This window comes from Bubalus kerabau, chromosome 6 (assembly GCF_029407905.1).
Source record: "Bubalus kerabau isolate K-KA32 ecotype Philippines breed swamp buffalo chromosome 6, PCC_UOA_SB_1v2, whole genome shotgun sequence".
Taxonomy (NCBI): Eukaryota; Metazoa; Chordata; class Mammalia; order Artiodactyla; family Bovidae; genus Bubalus; species Bubalus kerabau.
Genome location: NC_073629.1, coordinates 35743039 through 35757853, shown reverse-complemented (window position 1 = coordinate 35757853; position 14815 = coordinate 35743039). Strand labels below are relative to the sequence as shown.

The following is a 14815-nucleotide window of genomic DNA, read 5'->3' as shown; positions in this document are numbered from 1 at the left end:
ACCTCAGTAAAACAAGGAAAATAATAGCCTTTGCCTCTGAAGTCTTAAGAGACTTAAAGCAGATAATATATCATGTAGAAGAGTGATAGCAAACAGATGATTATGAGCCCTTATTCATGTTTTCATAAAATTTCCAGTTTTCACTTTCATAATGAAAAAGCTGTTTGTGTTTTTTGTTTATTTGTTTGCTTGTGGGGTTTTTGGTTTTTGGTTTGTTTTTGTTTTTGTTTTTGGCTGCACTGTACAGTGTGAGGGATCTTAGTTCCCCAACCAGAGATTGAACCCACAACCCCTGCAGTGAAAGCACAGAGTCCTAACCACTGGACTGCAAGGGAAGTCCCAAAAAGGTTTTAAAGAAAGAAAGAAAGTGAAGTTGCTCAGTCGTGTCCGACTCTTTGTGACCCAGTGGACTGTAGCCCACCAGACTCCTCCATCCATGGGATTTTCCAGGCAAGAATACTGGAATGGGTTGCCATTTCCTTCTCCAGGGGATCTTCCTGACCCAGGAATTGAACCCAGGTCTCCCTCACTGCAGGCAGACTCTTTACTGTCTAAGCCACAAGGGGAGACCAAAAGATTTTAAAGTAAATAAAAACTAATTTTAAAATGTATATAATATGTAAGGGCTGACCTTTCAAGAATCTTCAATGCCTCTTTTTCAGAAATATGTATACCTATTAAGTTGAGACTATTGATAATTTCTGAAGGGTCAATCACTCCTTTAAAGGAATAAAGAAAATGAGCATCAACTGGAAGGTTTGAAAATATTCAGAGGCAAACAGTAACGCAGTACTCAGCACATTATCACAACATGCCATAAAACATCAACATCCCATAAAACATCAACATCCCAATTATTTTTTCTACTTGCCAAGACAGAGACTGGAAAGTCCATATGACATTTCTTATATTAATAAATAAAAAGTTTATCTCCAATATTGCTTAAATAAGTCATTCTTGTCTCTTCTTTCCCTCAGCCTACTACACATTCAACCACCAAATGTGGTCTGTCCTGTGCCTAAGTGTTTCCCAAGTCATTTATTCCCATCAACCCAGTTCCACAGTAGCTCAAAATGCCAGTCCATGCTCTACACAAATATGATGGTGTTACTACCCCCACTACTGAAAACTCTTCAGAGGCTTCCCACCTCATTCCTCTTTATGATCAAGTCCAGAAACCTTCCCAGACCCCAAGGCCCTCCATGATCCTACCTGTGCCAGCCTCCCAGCCTCATCTCTGACATTTCCCCTTGCTCTCAGCTTCACCCTCACTGGTCTTCCTCTAGTTTCTCAGACATGACCTACTCCTGCAAGGTGACCACAGCCTCCCAACAAGCTATTTCCTCTGCTTGGACCACTCTTGCCTACTCTTCACTAAGGTCACTTCTACTGATCTTTCCAGACAGCTTAACCACCATTGTCACATGGAGCTTCGTGAAAAGCCTTACCAAAATGAAATAAATATTTCTCAGATCTTTAGCTAAAAAGCATATTACTCAAGGGTATAACCTTTTTGTTGGTGGTTTTCTTTTTGAAAGGTAGTATGTAAATAAAAATGACATCATTTAAAAATATTTCTTAAAAGTAATAGTAAAACAAATGACAGAATTAAATAAATGAGTTTTCAATAACCTTTCAGGGAAGCCAAACACCTAAAAATAAACCTTTACTAAAACACAATTAATGTTTGGATAAAATTACTAGTTGTATTAAAAACAAACCATCATTATTCGTGTCCAAACTCTTAAAAGTCAATTTCATGTTTATCTCATTATCTTTCATGTACTGCATAAATGTGCCAAGGTCCAGCAGATTATGCTCATTAACAACCACAGATTTTAAAATTATCTACAAGAAAGAAAAAATGATATTAGAGATACAGTCACACAAGGTAGATAACAAATTACAGCATTTAAATATTCATATATTTATCACATGTAAATTAATCTGCCACAAATTACCAGTGCCTTATTTTTAGAGTAAAATTTCTAACACTGAAAACATAGAATCTTTGAGTACTGGAATTTTAAAGAACTTTAGCAATTGACTACTCTTCTACTCAACAGCCATGCATGTATTCATTCACTCAATAAATATGTAAGGAACTAAACGCTTGAGAAACAGAAATGAGTCAGCAATAATCCCAGTGCTCCAGAAGCTTACAGGCTAATAGGGAAGACACCAAAATCACAATGGTAGAAAATGATCAAGCATCAGAGGGTAACAAAGATGTGAGTGCTCTGAAGAAGGGACAGAGATAGAAGGGACTCAAATATTTTTAAAATGAATAGCAAAAGGTGAGCAAACAAAGAAACAAAGGTGTGAGAAATGTAGCAAAGATCACCAGCCATCCACCAAAATTCCTCATTGCCTTCTTTGGACACGTGGCTAGATTACATTTCCCAGTCTCCCTTGCAGTTAAGCATGACCCTGTGACCAAGATCTCTCCAACAAAATCCAAGTGAAAGTAATGTGTGCCACTTCTAGGCCTAACTAATAAAATCCTCTCACATGTCTTCCTCCATGCTCATTCCTTTCATCAGCTGAATGCAGATGATGATGAGACCCTTGAAGAGAACAGACTCACAACAGAGAAAGACCCTGGATCCCTGCATATCTGCAAGTTGAAGAACTGTCCCACCAAACACAACACCCTTCAGGAAATCAGGAAACCTCCAATACCATACTAAGAGGTTTACACTTTCCCCACCAGCATTGTAACCCCTGAAGAGGAGGGTTGTGAACTAATGAGATGTATTTTCAGAAATGTCATATGGTGGCAGTGTGGAAAAAGTGATGGTGAGAGGTAAGGGCAGGAAGGCTGGTTATAAGTCTGTTACAGTAACAGGTGAGAGATAAGGGCAGGAATACTGGTTATAAGTCTGTTACACTAACAGGTGAGAGACAGTAGAATGATCATAATGGTCCTATGAGACAGGCAATAATAAGATCCCTATTTTACAGCTCAGAACACATTATGAGAAGGCCAGAAATCTGAGGACATTCATGTCAGTTCATCTCTGCTTCCTCAGTGAAGTAAAGGGCATGGTCAGCTACTGGAAGACAGGAGCAAGGAGCTTGTGGTTGGGATAAGCAAGGTTTCTCAACCCTGCCACCACTGACATTTGAGACCAGGTAACTTTGTTGTCCTGTGCATTGTAGAATGTTTAGCATCATCTCTCAGTATATCCATAAGGATCATGAACTCCTTATTTCCAAATTCAGACTTAAATTTAAGAAAGTGGGGAAAACCACTAGACCATTCAGATATGACCTAAATCAAATCCCTTATGACTAAACAGTGGAAATGACAAATAGATTTAAGGGACTAGATCTGATAGGTAGAGTGCCTGATGAACTATGGACAGAGGTTCGTGACATTGTACAGGAGATAGGAATCAAGACCATCCCCAAGAAAAAAAAATGCAAAAAAGCAAAATGGCTGTCTGAGGAGGCCTTACAAATAGCTGTAAAAAGAAGAGAAGCAAAAAGCAAAGGAAAAAAGGAAAGATATACCCATTTGAATGCAGAGTACCAAAGAATAGCAAGGAGAGATAAGAAAGCCTTCCTCAGTGATCAATGCAAAGAAATAGAGGAAAACAACAGAATGGGAAAGACTAGAGATCTCTTCAAGAAAATTAGAGATGCCAAGGGAATATTTCATGCAAAGACAGGCTCGATAAAGGACAGAAACAGTATGGACCTAATAGAGCACAAGACATTAAGAAGAGGTGGCAAGAATACACAGAAAAACTGTACAAAAAAGATCTTCATGACCCAGATAATCATGATGGTGTGATCACTCACACTCACCTAGAGCCAGACATCCTGGAATGTGAAGTCAAGTGGGCCTTAGAAAGCATCACTAAGAACAAAGCTTGTGGAGGTGATGGAATTCCAGTTGAACTATTTCAAATCCTGAAAGATGATGCTGTGAAAGTGCTGCACTCAATATGCCAGCAAATTTGGAAAACTCAGCAGTGGCCACAGGACTGGAAAAGGTCAGTTTTCATTCCAATCCCAAAGAAAGGCAATGCCAAAGAATGCTCAAACTACCGCACAACTGCACTCATCTCACACGCTAGTAAAGTAATGCTCAAAATTCTCCAAGCCAGGCTTCAGTGGTACATGAACCGTGAACTTCCCGATGTTCAAGCTGGTTTTAGAAAAGGCAGAGGAACCAGAGATCAAATTGCCAACATCCACTGGATCATCGAAAAAGCAAGAGAGTTCCAAAAAAAAATCTATTTCTGCTTGATTGACTGGGCCAAAGCCTTTGACTGTGTGGATCCCAATAAACTGTGGAAAATTCTGAAAGAGATGGGAATACCAGACCACCTGACATGCCTCTTAAGAAACCTGTATGCAGGTCAGGAAGCAACAGTTAGAACTGGACATGGAACAATAGACTGGTTCCAAATAGGTAAAGGAGTACATCAGGCTGTATACTGTCACTCTGCTTATTTAACTTATATGCAGAGTACATTATGAAAAACGCTGGGCTGGAGGAAGCACAAACTGGAATCAAGATTGCCAGGAGAAATATCAATCACCTCAGATATGCAGATGACACCACCCTTATGGCAGAAAGTGAAGAAGAACTAAAGAGCCTCTTGATGAAAGTGAAAAAGGAGAGTGAAAAAGTTGGCTTAAAGCTCAAAACTAATACAGTTATGTAAAGTTTAAAAATAAAATAAAATTAAAAAAAAAAGAAAATAAAAGCTCAACATTCAGAAAACTAAGATCATGACATCCGGTTCCATCACTTCATGGCAAATATATGGGAAAACAGTGGCTGACTTTATTTTTCTGGGCTCCAAAATCACTGAAGATGGTGCTTGCAGCCATAAAATTAAAAGATGCTTACTCCTTGGAAGGAAAGTTATGACCAACCTAGACAGCTTATTAAAAAGCAGAGACATTACTTTGTCAACAAAGGTCCATCTAGTCAAAGCTATGGTTTTTCCAGTGGTCATGTATGGATGTGAGAATTTGACTACAAAGAAAGCTGAGCGCAGAAGAATTGATGCTTTTGAACCGTAGTGTTGGAGAAGACTCTTGAGAGTCTCTTGGACTGCAAGGAGATCCAACCAGTCTATCCTAAAGGAGGTCAGTCCTGGGTGTTCTTTGGAAGGACTGATGTTTAAGGTGAAACTGCAATACTATGGCCACCTGATGGGAAGAGCTGACTCATTTGAAAAGACCATGATGCTGGGAAAGATTGAGGGCAGGAGGAGAAGGGGATGACGGAGGATGAGATGATTGGATGGCATCACTGACTCAATGGACATAGGTTTGGGTGGACTCCAGGAACTAGTGATGGACAGGGAGGCCTGGCATGCTACGGTTCATGGGGTAGCAAAGAGTGGGACACGACTGAGCAACTGAACTGACTGATTGACTGACTGACTCACTACATCCTTCACATCACACACATACATCCCCCAGTGTCACAACCATGCAAAATGTCATATGTCTCTGAGGGACAAAATCACCCCTAGTTGAGAACCACTGGGATAAACAGATAGAAGATAAAACTGAGAAGCTGCTAAAGCAGAAGACCCAGCTCTTGCCTGAGAAGAGAGATGGAATAACAAGATTCTGGGGCTGCATTCTGAAAGAAAGCATAACTTCATCAGTTTGTTTGCTGATTCTGTGTAACACAAAGTGAGTGCAACAAAAAGCCTTGGACACACAGAATCCAGTGAAAGCAATACATGTTATATAAAATTAGGACTGGAATCTGTGGTTGGTTGGGCTTTAGGGATCAAACCATCAGTTTCCATAACAAAAATGCTAGATAGCATTAATTCATCCCCCATTTCTCTGGTATACACTGTATAAATCCTAAGAACTACGGTGCATAAACTACATGTTACCATGCTGACTGTATGGTTTTTCTAGATTCAGTGTTCTCTGCTCTCACATCCATCATTCAATTCAAGCCTACCAGATGGAAACTTATTAAATACTATTTCCCGTACTTGAATGTAATTCAGTCGCCTCGCAAGGAAAAGATTTCTATAAAGCCTGGTGTACTGTCGCCTTTACAAACTCATGTGCACACGTGTTCCTGTGGTGCTGCTGAAGCCACTAGTCTCTTAGAGAAGCTTTAAGTAAAACAAAGACTTTATTTTTACTGTAAGTCAGCTAGTTAAACGTACAGTTGTGGAAATGAATACAATAGTGAGTACTGATATTGTCATGTGTTGAGCTTAAGGATAACTCTACGGTTTAAGGTGTAGCGCAGTACAGCGACTTCTAAGTGTAGGGTTAAACGGGCAAGTATTGGTTTTAACTGGGGTTTCCCAGGTGGCTCAGTGTAAAGCATCTGCCTGCCAATGAAGGAGTGGCAAAGCATGTGGGTTCAATCCCTGGATCTGGAAGATCCCCTGGAGAAGGAAATGGCAACCCACTGCAGTATTCTGAGTAGCAAGTGCACAAACAGGGAATTCCCAAAGGCCTTAGCGGGGCGCCCTTCAGTGCCAGCCCCACTTCCCAAGCTATGGGACGCCCTTGGGTAGAGCTCAGGAGGAGCCATCAAGACGAACTCTTGGAGTTTCCAAGAGCGAAACGAATTTGTGCCCAGGCCCAGGCATTAGGCTTCCTGTCGGGGTTCCATTAACCTGTAGGAACGCCTAGCGAACCTTTTGTGTTTTGATGGCTTGGACCCTATTTTTAGGTAAGACTGCTACACAGTTTCACCTGAGCAGCTCACTCATAGGACAGAAACGTGTGGAAAACTGTTCCACCACCGGGCTGTCTCTGGTGAAGCAGCTCACACCAAAAAACGTCTGGGGACTGGGCCCCAAAGAGATAAGGGGGTCTTCTCCGCCCCCACCCCCATATCACGCCTGCAGAGCCTCCGGCCTGCACGCTCCCTGAGGCCTGAACGCACCAAGGCCCACCTCCTCCTCCCCGCCTGGAGAGAAGCCCAGGGCCTCCAGTCCTTCCTGCAGTTCCGCTATGTCCACCGTCCCGTCCCCGCGGCGGCCCAGCTTCTGGAAGAGCTCTTCGAAAAGGCTGTCGAACTCGTGTTCCTGGCCAGCCACGATGGGCGGCAGGAAGCCCCCTAGGCCGCGCAGCATGGTCACGCAGCGCCAAGGGAACCCCGAGAAGTGGGAAAGCCCGACCCGCAGGCCGAGCCGGGAGCCTCCAAGGGGGCGGCCCTGCGGGCAGTGTAGTAACTGCCCCTGGAACGCGTGGTCCGCGCCTCTGGATTCCGCGCCAGCGGGCGAGGAATGTCCCCTTGGTTCCGGGTTTGCTTCTGCCAGTCTTTTTCTTTTTTCTTTTTTGTGGTTAATGTCTGGCTGGGGATTCCCAGACAGCACAGTCTTAATTCAAACTCTAAACTGACTGAGGGTAGCCCCAGGGTTGTGAATTTTTAGGGGAGATTTTTTTTTTTTTTTTTTTCGGTTTTGTGCTCAGAGCGGAGATTGATGGAGATCAGCCTTCATGAAGCTACCCTGGGTCTGTTCTCTCTCTTCCTTTTGCTAGGCCAAAGCTTCATCTCCCATTCCCATGGAGTTGTTGAAATTCACACCTCTTAGTAACCAAGGGAGAAAATATGAGGACTTCTTTTTATATTTATAAAAGGGGGGAAACAAGCTTTCTAATATTTAACGTGAACTGACAATTGCACATATATACAATATTTAAGTAAGTATACCAAAAATGACGGTGATTGAACAAAGAAATTTATCTAGTATAATGGAAGCCATCACCCAGTCAATGGGCCAGTGAGCTAGTTGACGGGCTGGCAAGAAAATCAGCAGCAGGCAAGGAAAGCCATCTGGAGCACTGCTCAAACCGAAAGAACAGAGAAGACACAGCAGTGGAACAATGGAGACCAGCACTGAACACATACAGGAGACTAACTGTTGCCAACCAGTGTGCTCTCAGAATCTGCGCAGGCCATTTGTCCCTCAGTCTCAATGCTGCAGAATTCACAAGTAAGCCACATCCCTCCCTCTGACCCCCAGACGCACTCTTAGGGGGAGAATTAGTCAATACTTTTAATCCAAAAGGAGGTAGGTACTATCTAAAGCCTCCAGGATCTAATGCCTGAAGATCTGAGGTGGGGCTGATGTAATAATAGTAGAAATAAAGTCCACAATAAATGTAATGCACTTGAATCACCCAGAAACCATCCCCCAGCCCCAGTCCGGGAGAAAAAGTCTTCCACAAAACTGGTCCCTGGTGCCAAAAAGTTGGGGACCACTGATCTAAAGGGGCTAATTCTGAGTCTAAGCTTTAAAAGAAATTAGATATTTGGTTAACTTTTCACCCCATTATCTAACAGGTGGGGTCAGGAGAAAGACCAGTTTAGGTAAATAAAGTACATTTTCTGTACATATCTGAATTTAATATGAGCTGAGATTTAGAAGTCTTTATCCCATTAGTAGGGCTTCCCTGGTGGCTCAGTTAGTTAAGAATCTGCCTGCAATGCAGGAGACCTGGGTTTGATCCCGTGGGATTAGTGCCCTTATAAAAAAGATTATGGAGAGATCCCTTGCTACTTCCTCCCTGTGAGGACACAGCTAGAAGACAGCATCTACAAGCCAGGAATTAGGCCCTCACCAGACACTGAATCTGCCAGTACCTTGATCTTAGACTTTCCAGCTTCGTTTATAAGACATCCAGTCTATGACATTCTGTTACAGCAGCACTCCCGGGCTAAGACAGTACCAAAACAGTACCAAAGCAGAGATCTGCTACTGGAAAACTGAATAAAATTAAAAGCTGGGACTGAAAAATAGCCTTCAGATTTGGCAAGAAATGTACCAGCATTTTTAGTGAATTGGAGAGGCACAAACCAGATTGGGGAGAGTTAAAGACTAGACGCATGGATCTTTAACTCATGTGTGTATGCGTGCTCAGTCGCTTTAGTGTGTCTGACTCTTTTGTGACTCTGTGGACTGTAGCCCACCAGGCTTCTCTGTCCATGGGATTCTCCAAGCAAGAATACTGGAGTGGGTTGCCATGCCTTCCTCCAGGAGAACTTCACAATCCAGGGATCAAACCCATGTCTCTTATGTCTCCGGCACTGGCAGGTGGGTTCTCTACCACTAGCACCTCATCATAATATGCACAAAAATAAAATTCCAGGTGAAGTAGATGCAAAAGTAAAATGTGAAACATGAAAATATTATGAAGAAAATCTGGAAGAATATCTTTGTGATCTCAGTATAGAAAAGGCGTTCCAAAACAAGACATAAAAAGTATAAGCCATAAAACACAAATTTGACAAAACTGAAAACATATGTGCATCAGAATTCATCACTTAAACAGTGAAAAAAACAAATTACAGATAGAAAAGATAAGCTTACAAACAACAAAAAATAGTATTCAGAGTATATAAGGAATCCTGTAAATTGGTATGAAGAAGACAGTCTAATAAATGGACAAATAAAATTAACAGGGAATCACACTGAGACCTACAATCTATTAATATTTTCGTCTTGCCAGTATCTTCACCGCATTGTATCATTCCTTTCTTTTCTTCCACTTAGATTCTATAATCTATCGTCTTGGTCAATACCTTTTATATCCCTTTAAATTTTTGGTCCCTTTTCCACTGCCTTACTCATCTGGCAAAACCATAACCTTGAGTGAATTCAGCGCTCCATGTTGCCTGCAGCTTCACCCCTTATCTGTGGCTGACTACAGCTCTAGATGCCCTTCCTCCAGGGCAGCAACAACAATAATAAAAAGTGCAAGTTCTGTTGACAGTTTGTAGAAACAATGATGGAAAGATGATGGGGACCCAGGCTCTTTGAAGAATGACTTCCATTTCTTCAATGAATGAATGAAGGAATGGTGAAAATGAGGATGTTAAGACGTAAGGGAAATATACAACATGATGGCTATAGTTAATACTGCTGTATTGATTCATTTGAAAGATTCCAAGAAGTCCCGTCACAAGGAAAGAAAAGTGTGTTTCTTTCTTCTTTTTCTTTCTGTTTTTTTAATCCATGAGATGGTGGATGTTAACTAAACTTAGTATGGTAATCATTTCACAATAAATGAAAGTTAAGTCATTCTGTTTGTACACCTTAATTTTATGCAGTTATAAGCCAATTATATAATAAAATTGGGGGAAATCTATCTTTACCACTTAACAAAAAAGATGTGAGGGAGAGAGAGTCAGAAAAAGAGAATGTGAGGGCCAGAAGTTTGAAGAGATGGAAGATGATAGTTATTGTAGAGCATGGGAAGGCTGTGTTACAAAAGAAACTAGCTAAGATTTGGGGGCATTTTGAATACCAATTTGTGGTCATGAATTTATGGAATATCACTTGTGAAACTTAATGTGCATATCATGTAGCCCAGAACTGGCACCGGTCTCATCATAGTTGTAATGGACCCAGCCCATTAGATCAGCATCTTTGATCAGAACTACTAATATACCAACCTCCACTTTGCTATGCCTTGGAGTTTAGTCTACTCTACCAAAGGCTCTTCACCTATTTATTTTGCTTAATATACACAGCTAATGCATGCTTATACATGATTGAGCAATATGACAAAAGGAACCAGGATCCTGGAGCTTTCATGTCAGCCCTGGACTATCTATGTGATATGGAAATAAACTCAGCCCTTCAGCCATCTGTCATTTCAGCCCTGTCCCCCACAGACAATTCTAACAACAACAAAATCTTTAATAATACACAACTAATAAAAATAACAGTTAACCAGAAAAATGCCCAGATTAAATCACAATCAAAATGATGATGAACATAGGTTTAAAACTGTTAAAATATATTGAAGTTAAAACAACTTAAGCATTTTAAATGAAATCAATGGGTTGGAAAAGGGTTTTACTAATTTTATATAAATCCATGTAATGATGATATTGGGGCTTCCCAGGTGGCTCAGTGGTAAAGAATCTGCCTGTAGTGCAGGAAATGCCAGAGATGCAGGTTCAATCCCTGGGTCGGGAAGATCCCCTGAAGGAGGAAACGGCAACCCACTCCAGTATTCTTGCATGGAGAATCCCATGGGCAGAGGAGCCTGGCAGGCTACAGTCCATAGAGTTGCAAAGAGTCGGACACGACTGAACACACATGCACTCAGTTCAGTTCAGTCGTTCAGTCGTGTCCAGGTCTTTGCGATCCCATGAATTGCAGCACACCAGGCCTCCCTGTCCATCACCAACTCCCAGAGTTTACCCAAACTCATGTCCATTGAGTCAGTGATGCCATCCAACCATCTCATCCTCTGTCGTCCCCTTCTCCTCCTGCCCTCAATCTTTCCCAGCATCATGGTCTTTTCAAATGAGTCAGCTCTTCCCATCAGGTGGCCAAAGTATTGGAGTTTCAACCTCAACATCAGTCCTTCCAATGAACACCCAGGACTGATCTCCTTTAGGATGGACTGGTTGGCTCTCCTTGAGAGTCCAAGGGACTCTCAAGAGTCTTCTCCAACACCACAGTTCAAAAGCATCAATTCTTCGGCATTCAGCTTTCTTCACAGTCCAACTCTCACATCTATACATGACTACTGGAAAAACCATAGCCTTGACTAGACAGACCTTTGCTGACAAAGTAATGTCTCTGCTTTTTAATATATGCTGACTAGTTAGACACTGTTTAGACATTAATGTTAATTATAAAACAAATTTATAAAATAATGATAAATGAAGAGTGCTATAACTGTGCAAATTACCTCAACATACCATTTATCCAACATTTACTGAATTTACTGTGCTAAGTAGTATACTAACCACTAGGAATATAATGAGTCTTTGACTTTCCTGGAGAAGCTCACAGACTAATGATAAAGACATAAACAAATGATATTTGATATACTTAGTTTCAATATTTTTTCTTAAATTAGTGAATAGATTTTATAGATTTAGCAGTGAACAAAATTTTTTTTTTTGTCTTCCAAGAAGAAATCCACTTTGGAGTGGGAAAAAGGCTAAATGTAATTTGGCTCACTGATCAGTAGAGGGTGATAGAATATCAGAATAACAGCCTAAAATGCTTTTATGGACCACGTTGTAGGCATTTTTCTAGAATTTATTCAATTAAACACTTTTCCCCAGACTCATTGACATACTTTGCTATGAATATACAAAGCATATAAAGTCATTCTGAATCAAATATATTATTATTTGGAAAAAATTTAGTGAAATAAATAACAATTTTCAGTTATGTTTTATTTCTCATTCTTTTTTATATTTTTTTCTTCCATGTCCTATAATATCATGAAAGCTCATCAACTGAAAAAATGTACTGCATCAGCTTTTTTTCCTCATAAGTGTTGAAAATAAATTCTGCCTTAGTATCTTTCCAAGAATGGTCAAGTTAATGAAACCCAATGCAATGGTCATATCAAGCCAGCTGTGGCTATTGACACAAGATAAATGATAAAGTCTTTGTATTATCTGTGAGTAACATCATTTTAAAGCATGAAATTTGATTCTTTTCGTGTAAGTCAGTTTCTTTGGCTATAATTCATATATGTAATATTAATGAGATCAAAACTTTTCAAAATACAACTATAGTAAAGCATTTTATACCAATGTGTTTTCTCTCCCAAAAGAAAAGTGTTCTTCATCAGAAAGTGTTTTGTTTAAAATTATTGTGGAAGTCCCTCTCTTGTTTAGATCTTTACAGAATTGCATTCTCCCTTTAGAAGGATATCAGTTGGCAGTTATTTATAGAGCACTCATTAGCTGCTCAATTTATGTACCATAACAAACTAACAAATTACCAAAAACTGGGTGGCTTAAACAACAGAAAATCACTCTCACATCCATACATGACTACTGGAAAAACCATAGCCTTGACTAGACGGAGCTTGGTTGACAAAGTAATGTCTCTGCTTTCTTGTCCATTGGGTCACAAAAGAGTCGGACATGACTAAGCGATTAAACAACATGACGTGTAAGAAAACCAATTCTTAGGAAATGTGCACCATACACTGAACTGAGAAAGCCCCAAATAATCACAAAGCAGTCATTTTCTGACCCACTCCTCAGAAGATACTACTGATGCCTAGTTGAGAACTGTAGCTGGGTGGAGGATGGGAACCAACTGTCAACTAAGTTCTGTCTGAACTTGCGTTATCTCAGAGACCGTCACATTTTTAAGATAGAATAGAAAATCAAGATCAGATAATGCTGAAACACAGATGATAAAAGGGAAGTATAGTCCCTTGCACCATTCTCATTATCAGAAGGGAGAAAATACACCAGGTTCTCTAGAGAACCCAAGTGTTTTGTAGCAGTGAGTTGTTTAAAAACATGTCTCACTGAGTAAATGGAGAAGATAATGTCCTTTGAAAGTTCCTAAAGTAATTGCAATAACAGGAAAACCTGCTTCTCATCACTCATTCTGTTACAGTGAGGGCCAGAACACTGACACAACTCAGCCAAGGCAGTTGTGGAAGGGCCACAATAACACAAGCACAGTGGTTGGTTGTTCCAGCTTATTCCAAGGAGAGACGTTAAACAGAAGAGAAACTGAAACAGCTATCTTTCAAACCTGCCTCCCCAAATACCACCCTCCCACCTGGCCATTAAGTAGATAGGGGATGGCAGTCTGTCAGCTTATGTTTCACTGATGAGAATACAGAAAACTAATATCCTGAGTTGCTAGATCTATACATGTTTTAAAAACAAGTGAGAAGATAGTAAGGTTAGATTTCTTAAGAAGATTAAAGACTTGACATAGAAACCAGGACAAATACTCCAATGGTTCCTGCAGGGAAACTCAGGATTTTCCTCAAGAAACAGGTCTCAGGGCTTCAGGTTCAGTACAGTAAATCCAGTGAAAACCTTTATCTTCTCTACCTCCCTACCTTTTGAGACTTAATGATAACACAGGAACAAACCTGGAGTGATACAGAGAACAGAAAAGTTGCTAGTGGATGAGGGGTTAAAACAAATATGTGGAAGATCGAAAAAGCCTAGAAGCCTGTGGTTAGATAAGAAAAAGTGGGTAGCACAGAATATGCAGGAAGGAAATGTCAGTGGAAGAGGGGTCACTCTCCATGGCAGAAACCCACAGACGCTTCAGGTGGAGTGGCAGGTACCTCGGGGACAGGAGGCAGGGGGGTGCTACACCAGAAGGACTGCTTGAAAATGTGTCTACTACATAGTACAAGACTGTGCCAGACACCTGCCTACACTCCCTCCCCTCTTCTACCATTCCTAAATGCATGGAATACCAACTAGCATTTGACTTCTGCCCCTAACCACCCAAAAAACATTTCTTATCTTGAAAAATTGAATAAAATGCGGCAAATTAGGAATGCTAAAGCTGATGCCAGGGCCACAAGTAAAGCTCTCCCCGTTCTTGCATTTTGGAGTGCCAAATCTCCCCCACAAAAGCTAAAAGACTCCAGCATTCTTAGCCTAAAATGAAGGCGACCAGTGGATAAGTCTATTTATAGAGGCAGCAGCTGGCTGCCTACCAAGAATTTGCGGTCCTCATTCCTTAGTGTGATACTTCCTCTGGGAAGACACTGCCCAGCCAGAGACTTCATTTTACAGACTCTTTTGGACTCAGGTGTAGTCCCCTAACTAGTGAATGTGGATAGGAGGGATGTGTGTCACTTCCAGGCCAGAGCTTTTCAGAAAGCAGGTGTACCTTTTCAGTTTCCTTTTCAGTTTAACCTTCTGCAACAGGAAGCAGAAGCCACCAGGACCCAAGGTGATGCTGGCAGCACCAATGGAAGAAGCCTGGGACTCTAAATCACCACAAGGAAGAAAGCCACCTTCCAATAAGAAAAACTTGCATTGGACTGTGTGACGATAAGAAACAAACATATATTGCACAAAGCAATAATGATTATTGGGTAATGC

The 14815-nt window shown here is 41.0% G+C and overlaps 1 protein-coding gene across 1 annotated transcript in view; it reads right to left on the bottom strand.

Annotated features, from left to right (window-relative positions):
* Positions 1-7147, bottom strand: part of LOC129656421 (calcium-binding mitochondrial carrier protein SCaMC-1-like) — a 76307-nt gene extending 69160 nt beyond the window's left edge. The window contains exons 1-3 of the mRNA XM_055587100.1: positions 6909-7147; positions 1722-1848; positions 632-719 (exon numbers count right to left, since the gene is read on the bottom strand). Coding sequence (XP_055443075.1) covers positions 632-719; positions 1722-1848; positions 6909-7088 — 395 coding nt within the window. The 5' untranslated portion in view covers positions 7089-7147. The remainder of the gene's footprint in view (positions 1-631; positions 720-1721; positions 1849-6908) is intronic.
* Between the last annotated feature and the right edge of the window lie 7668 nt (positions 7148-14815).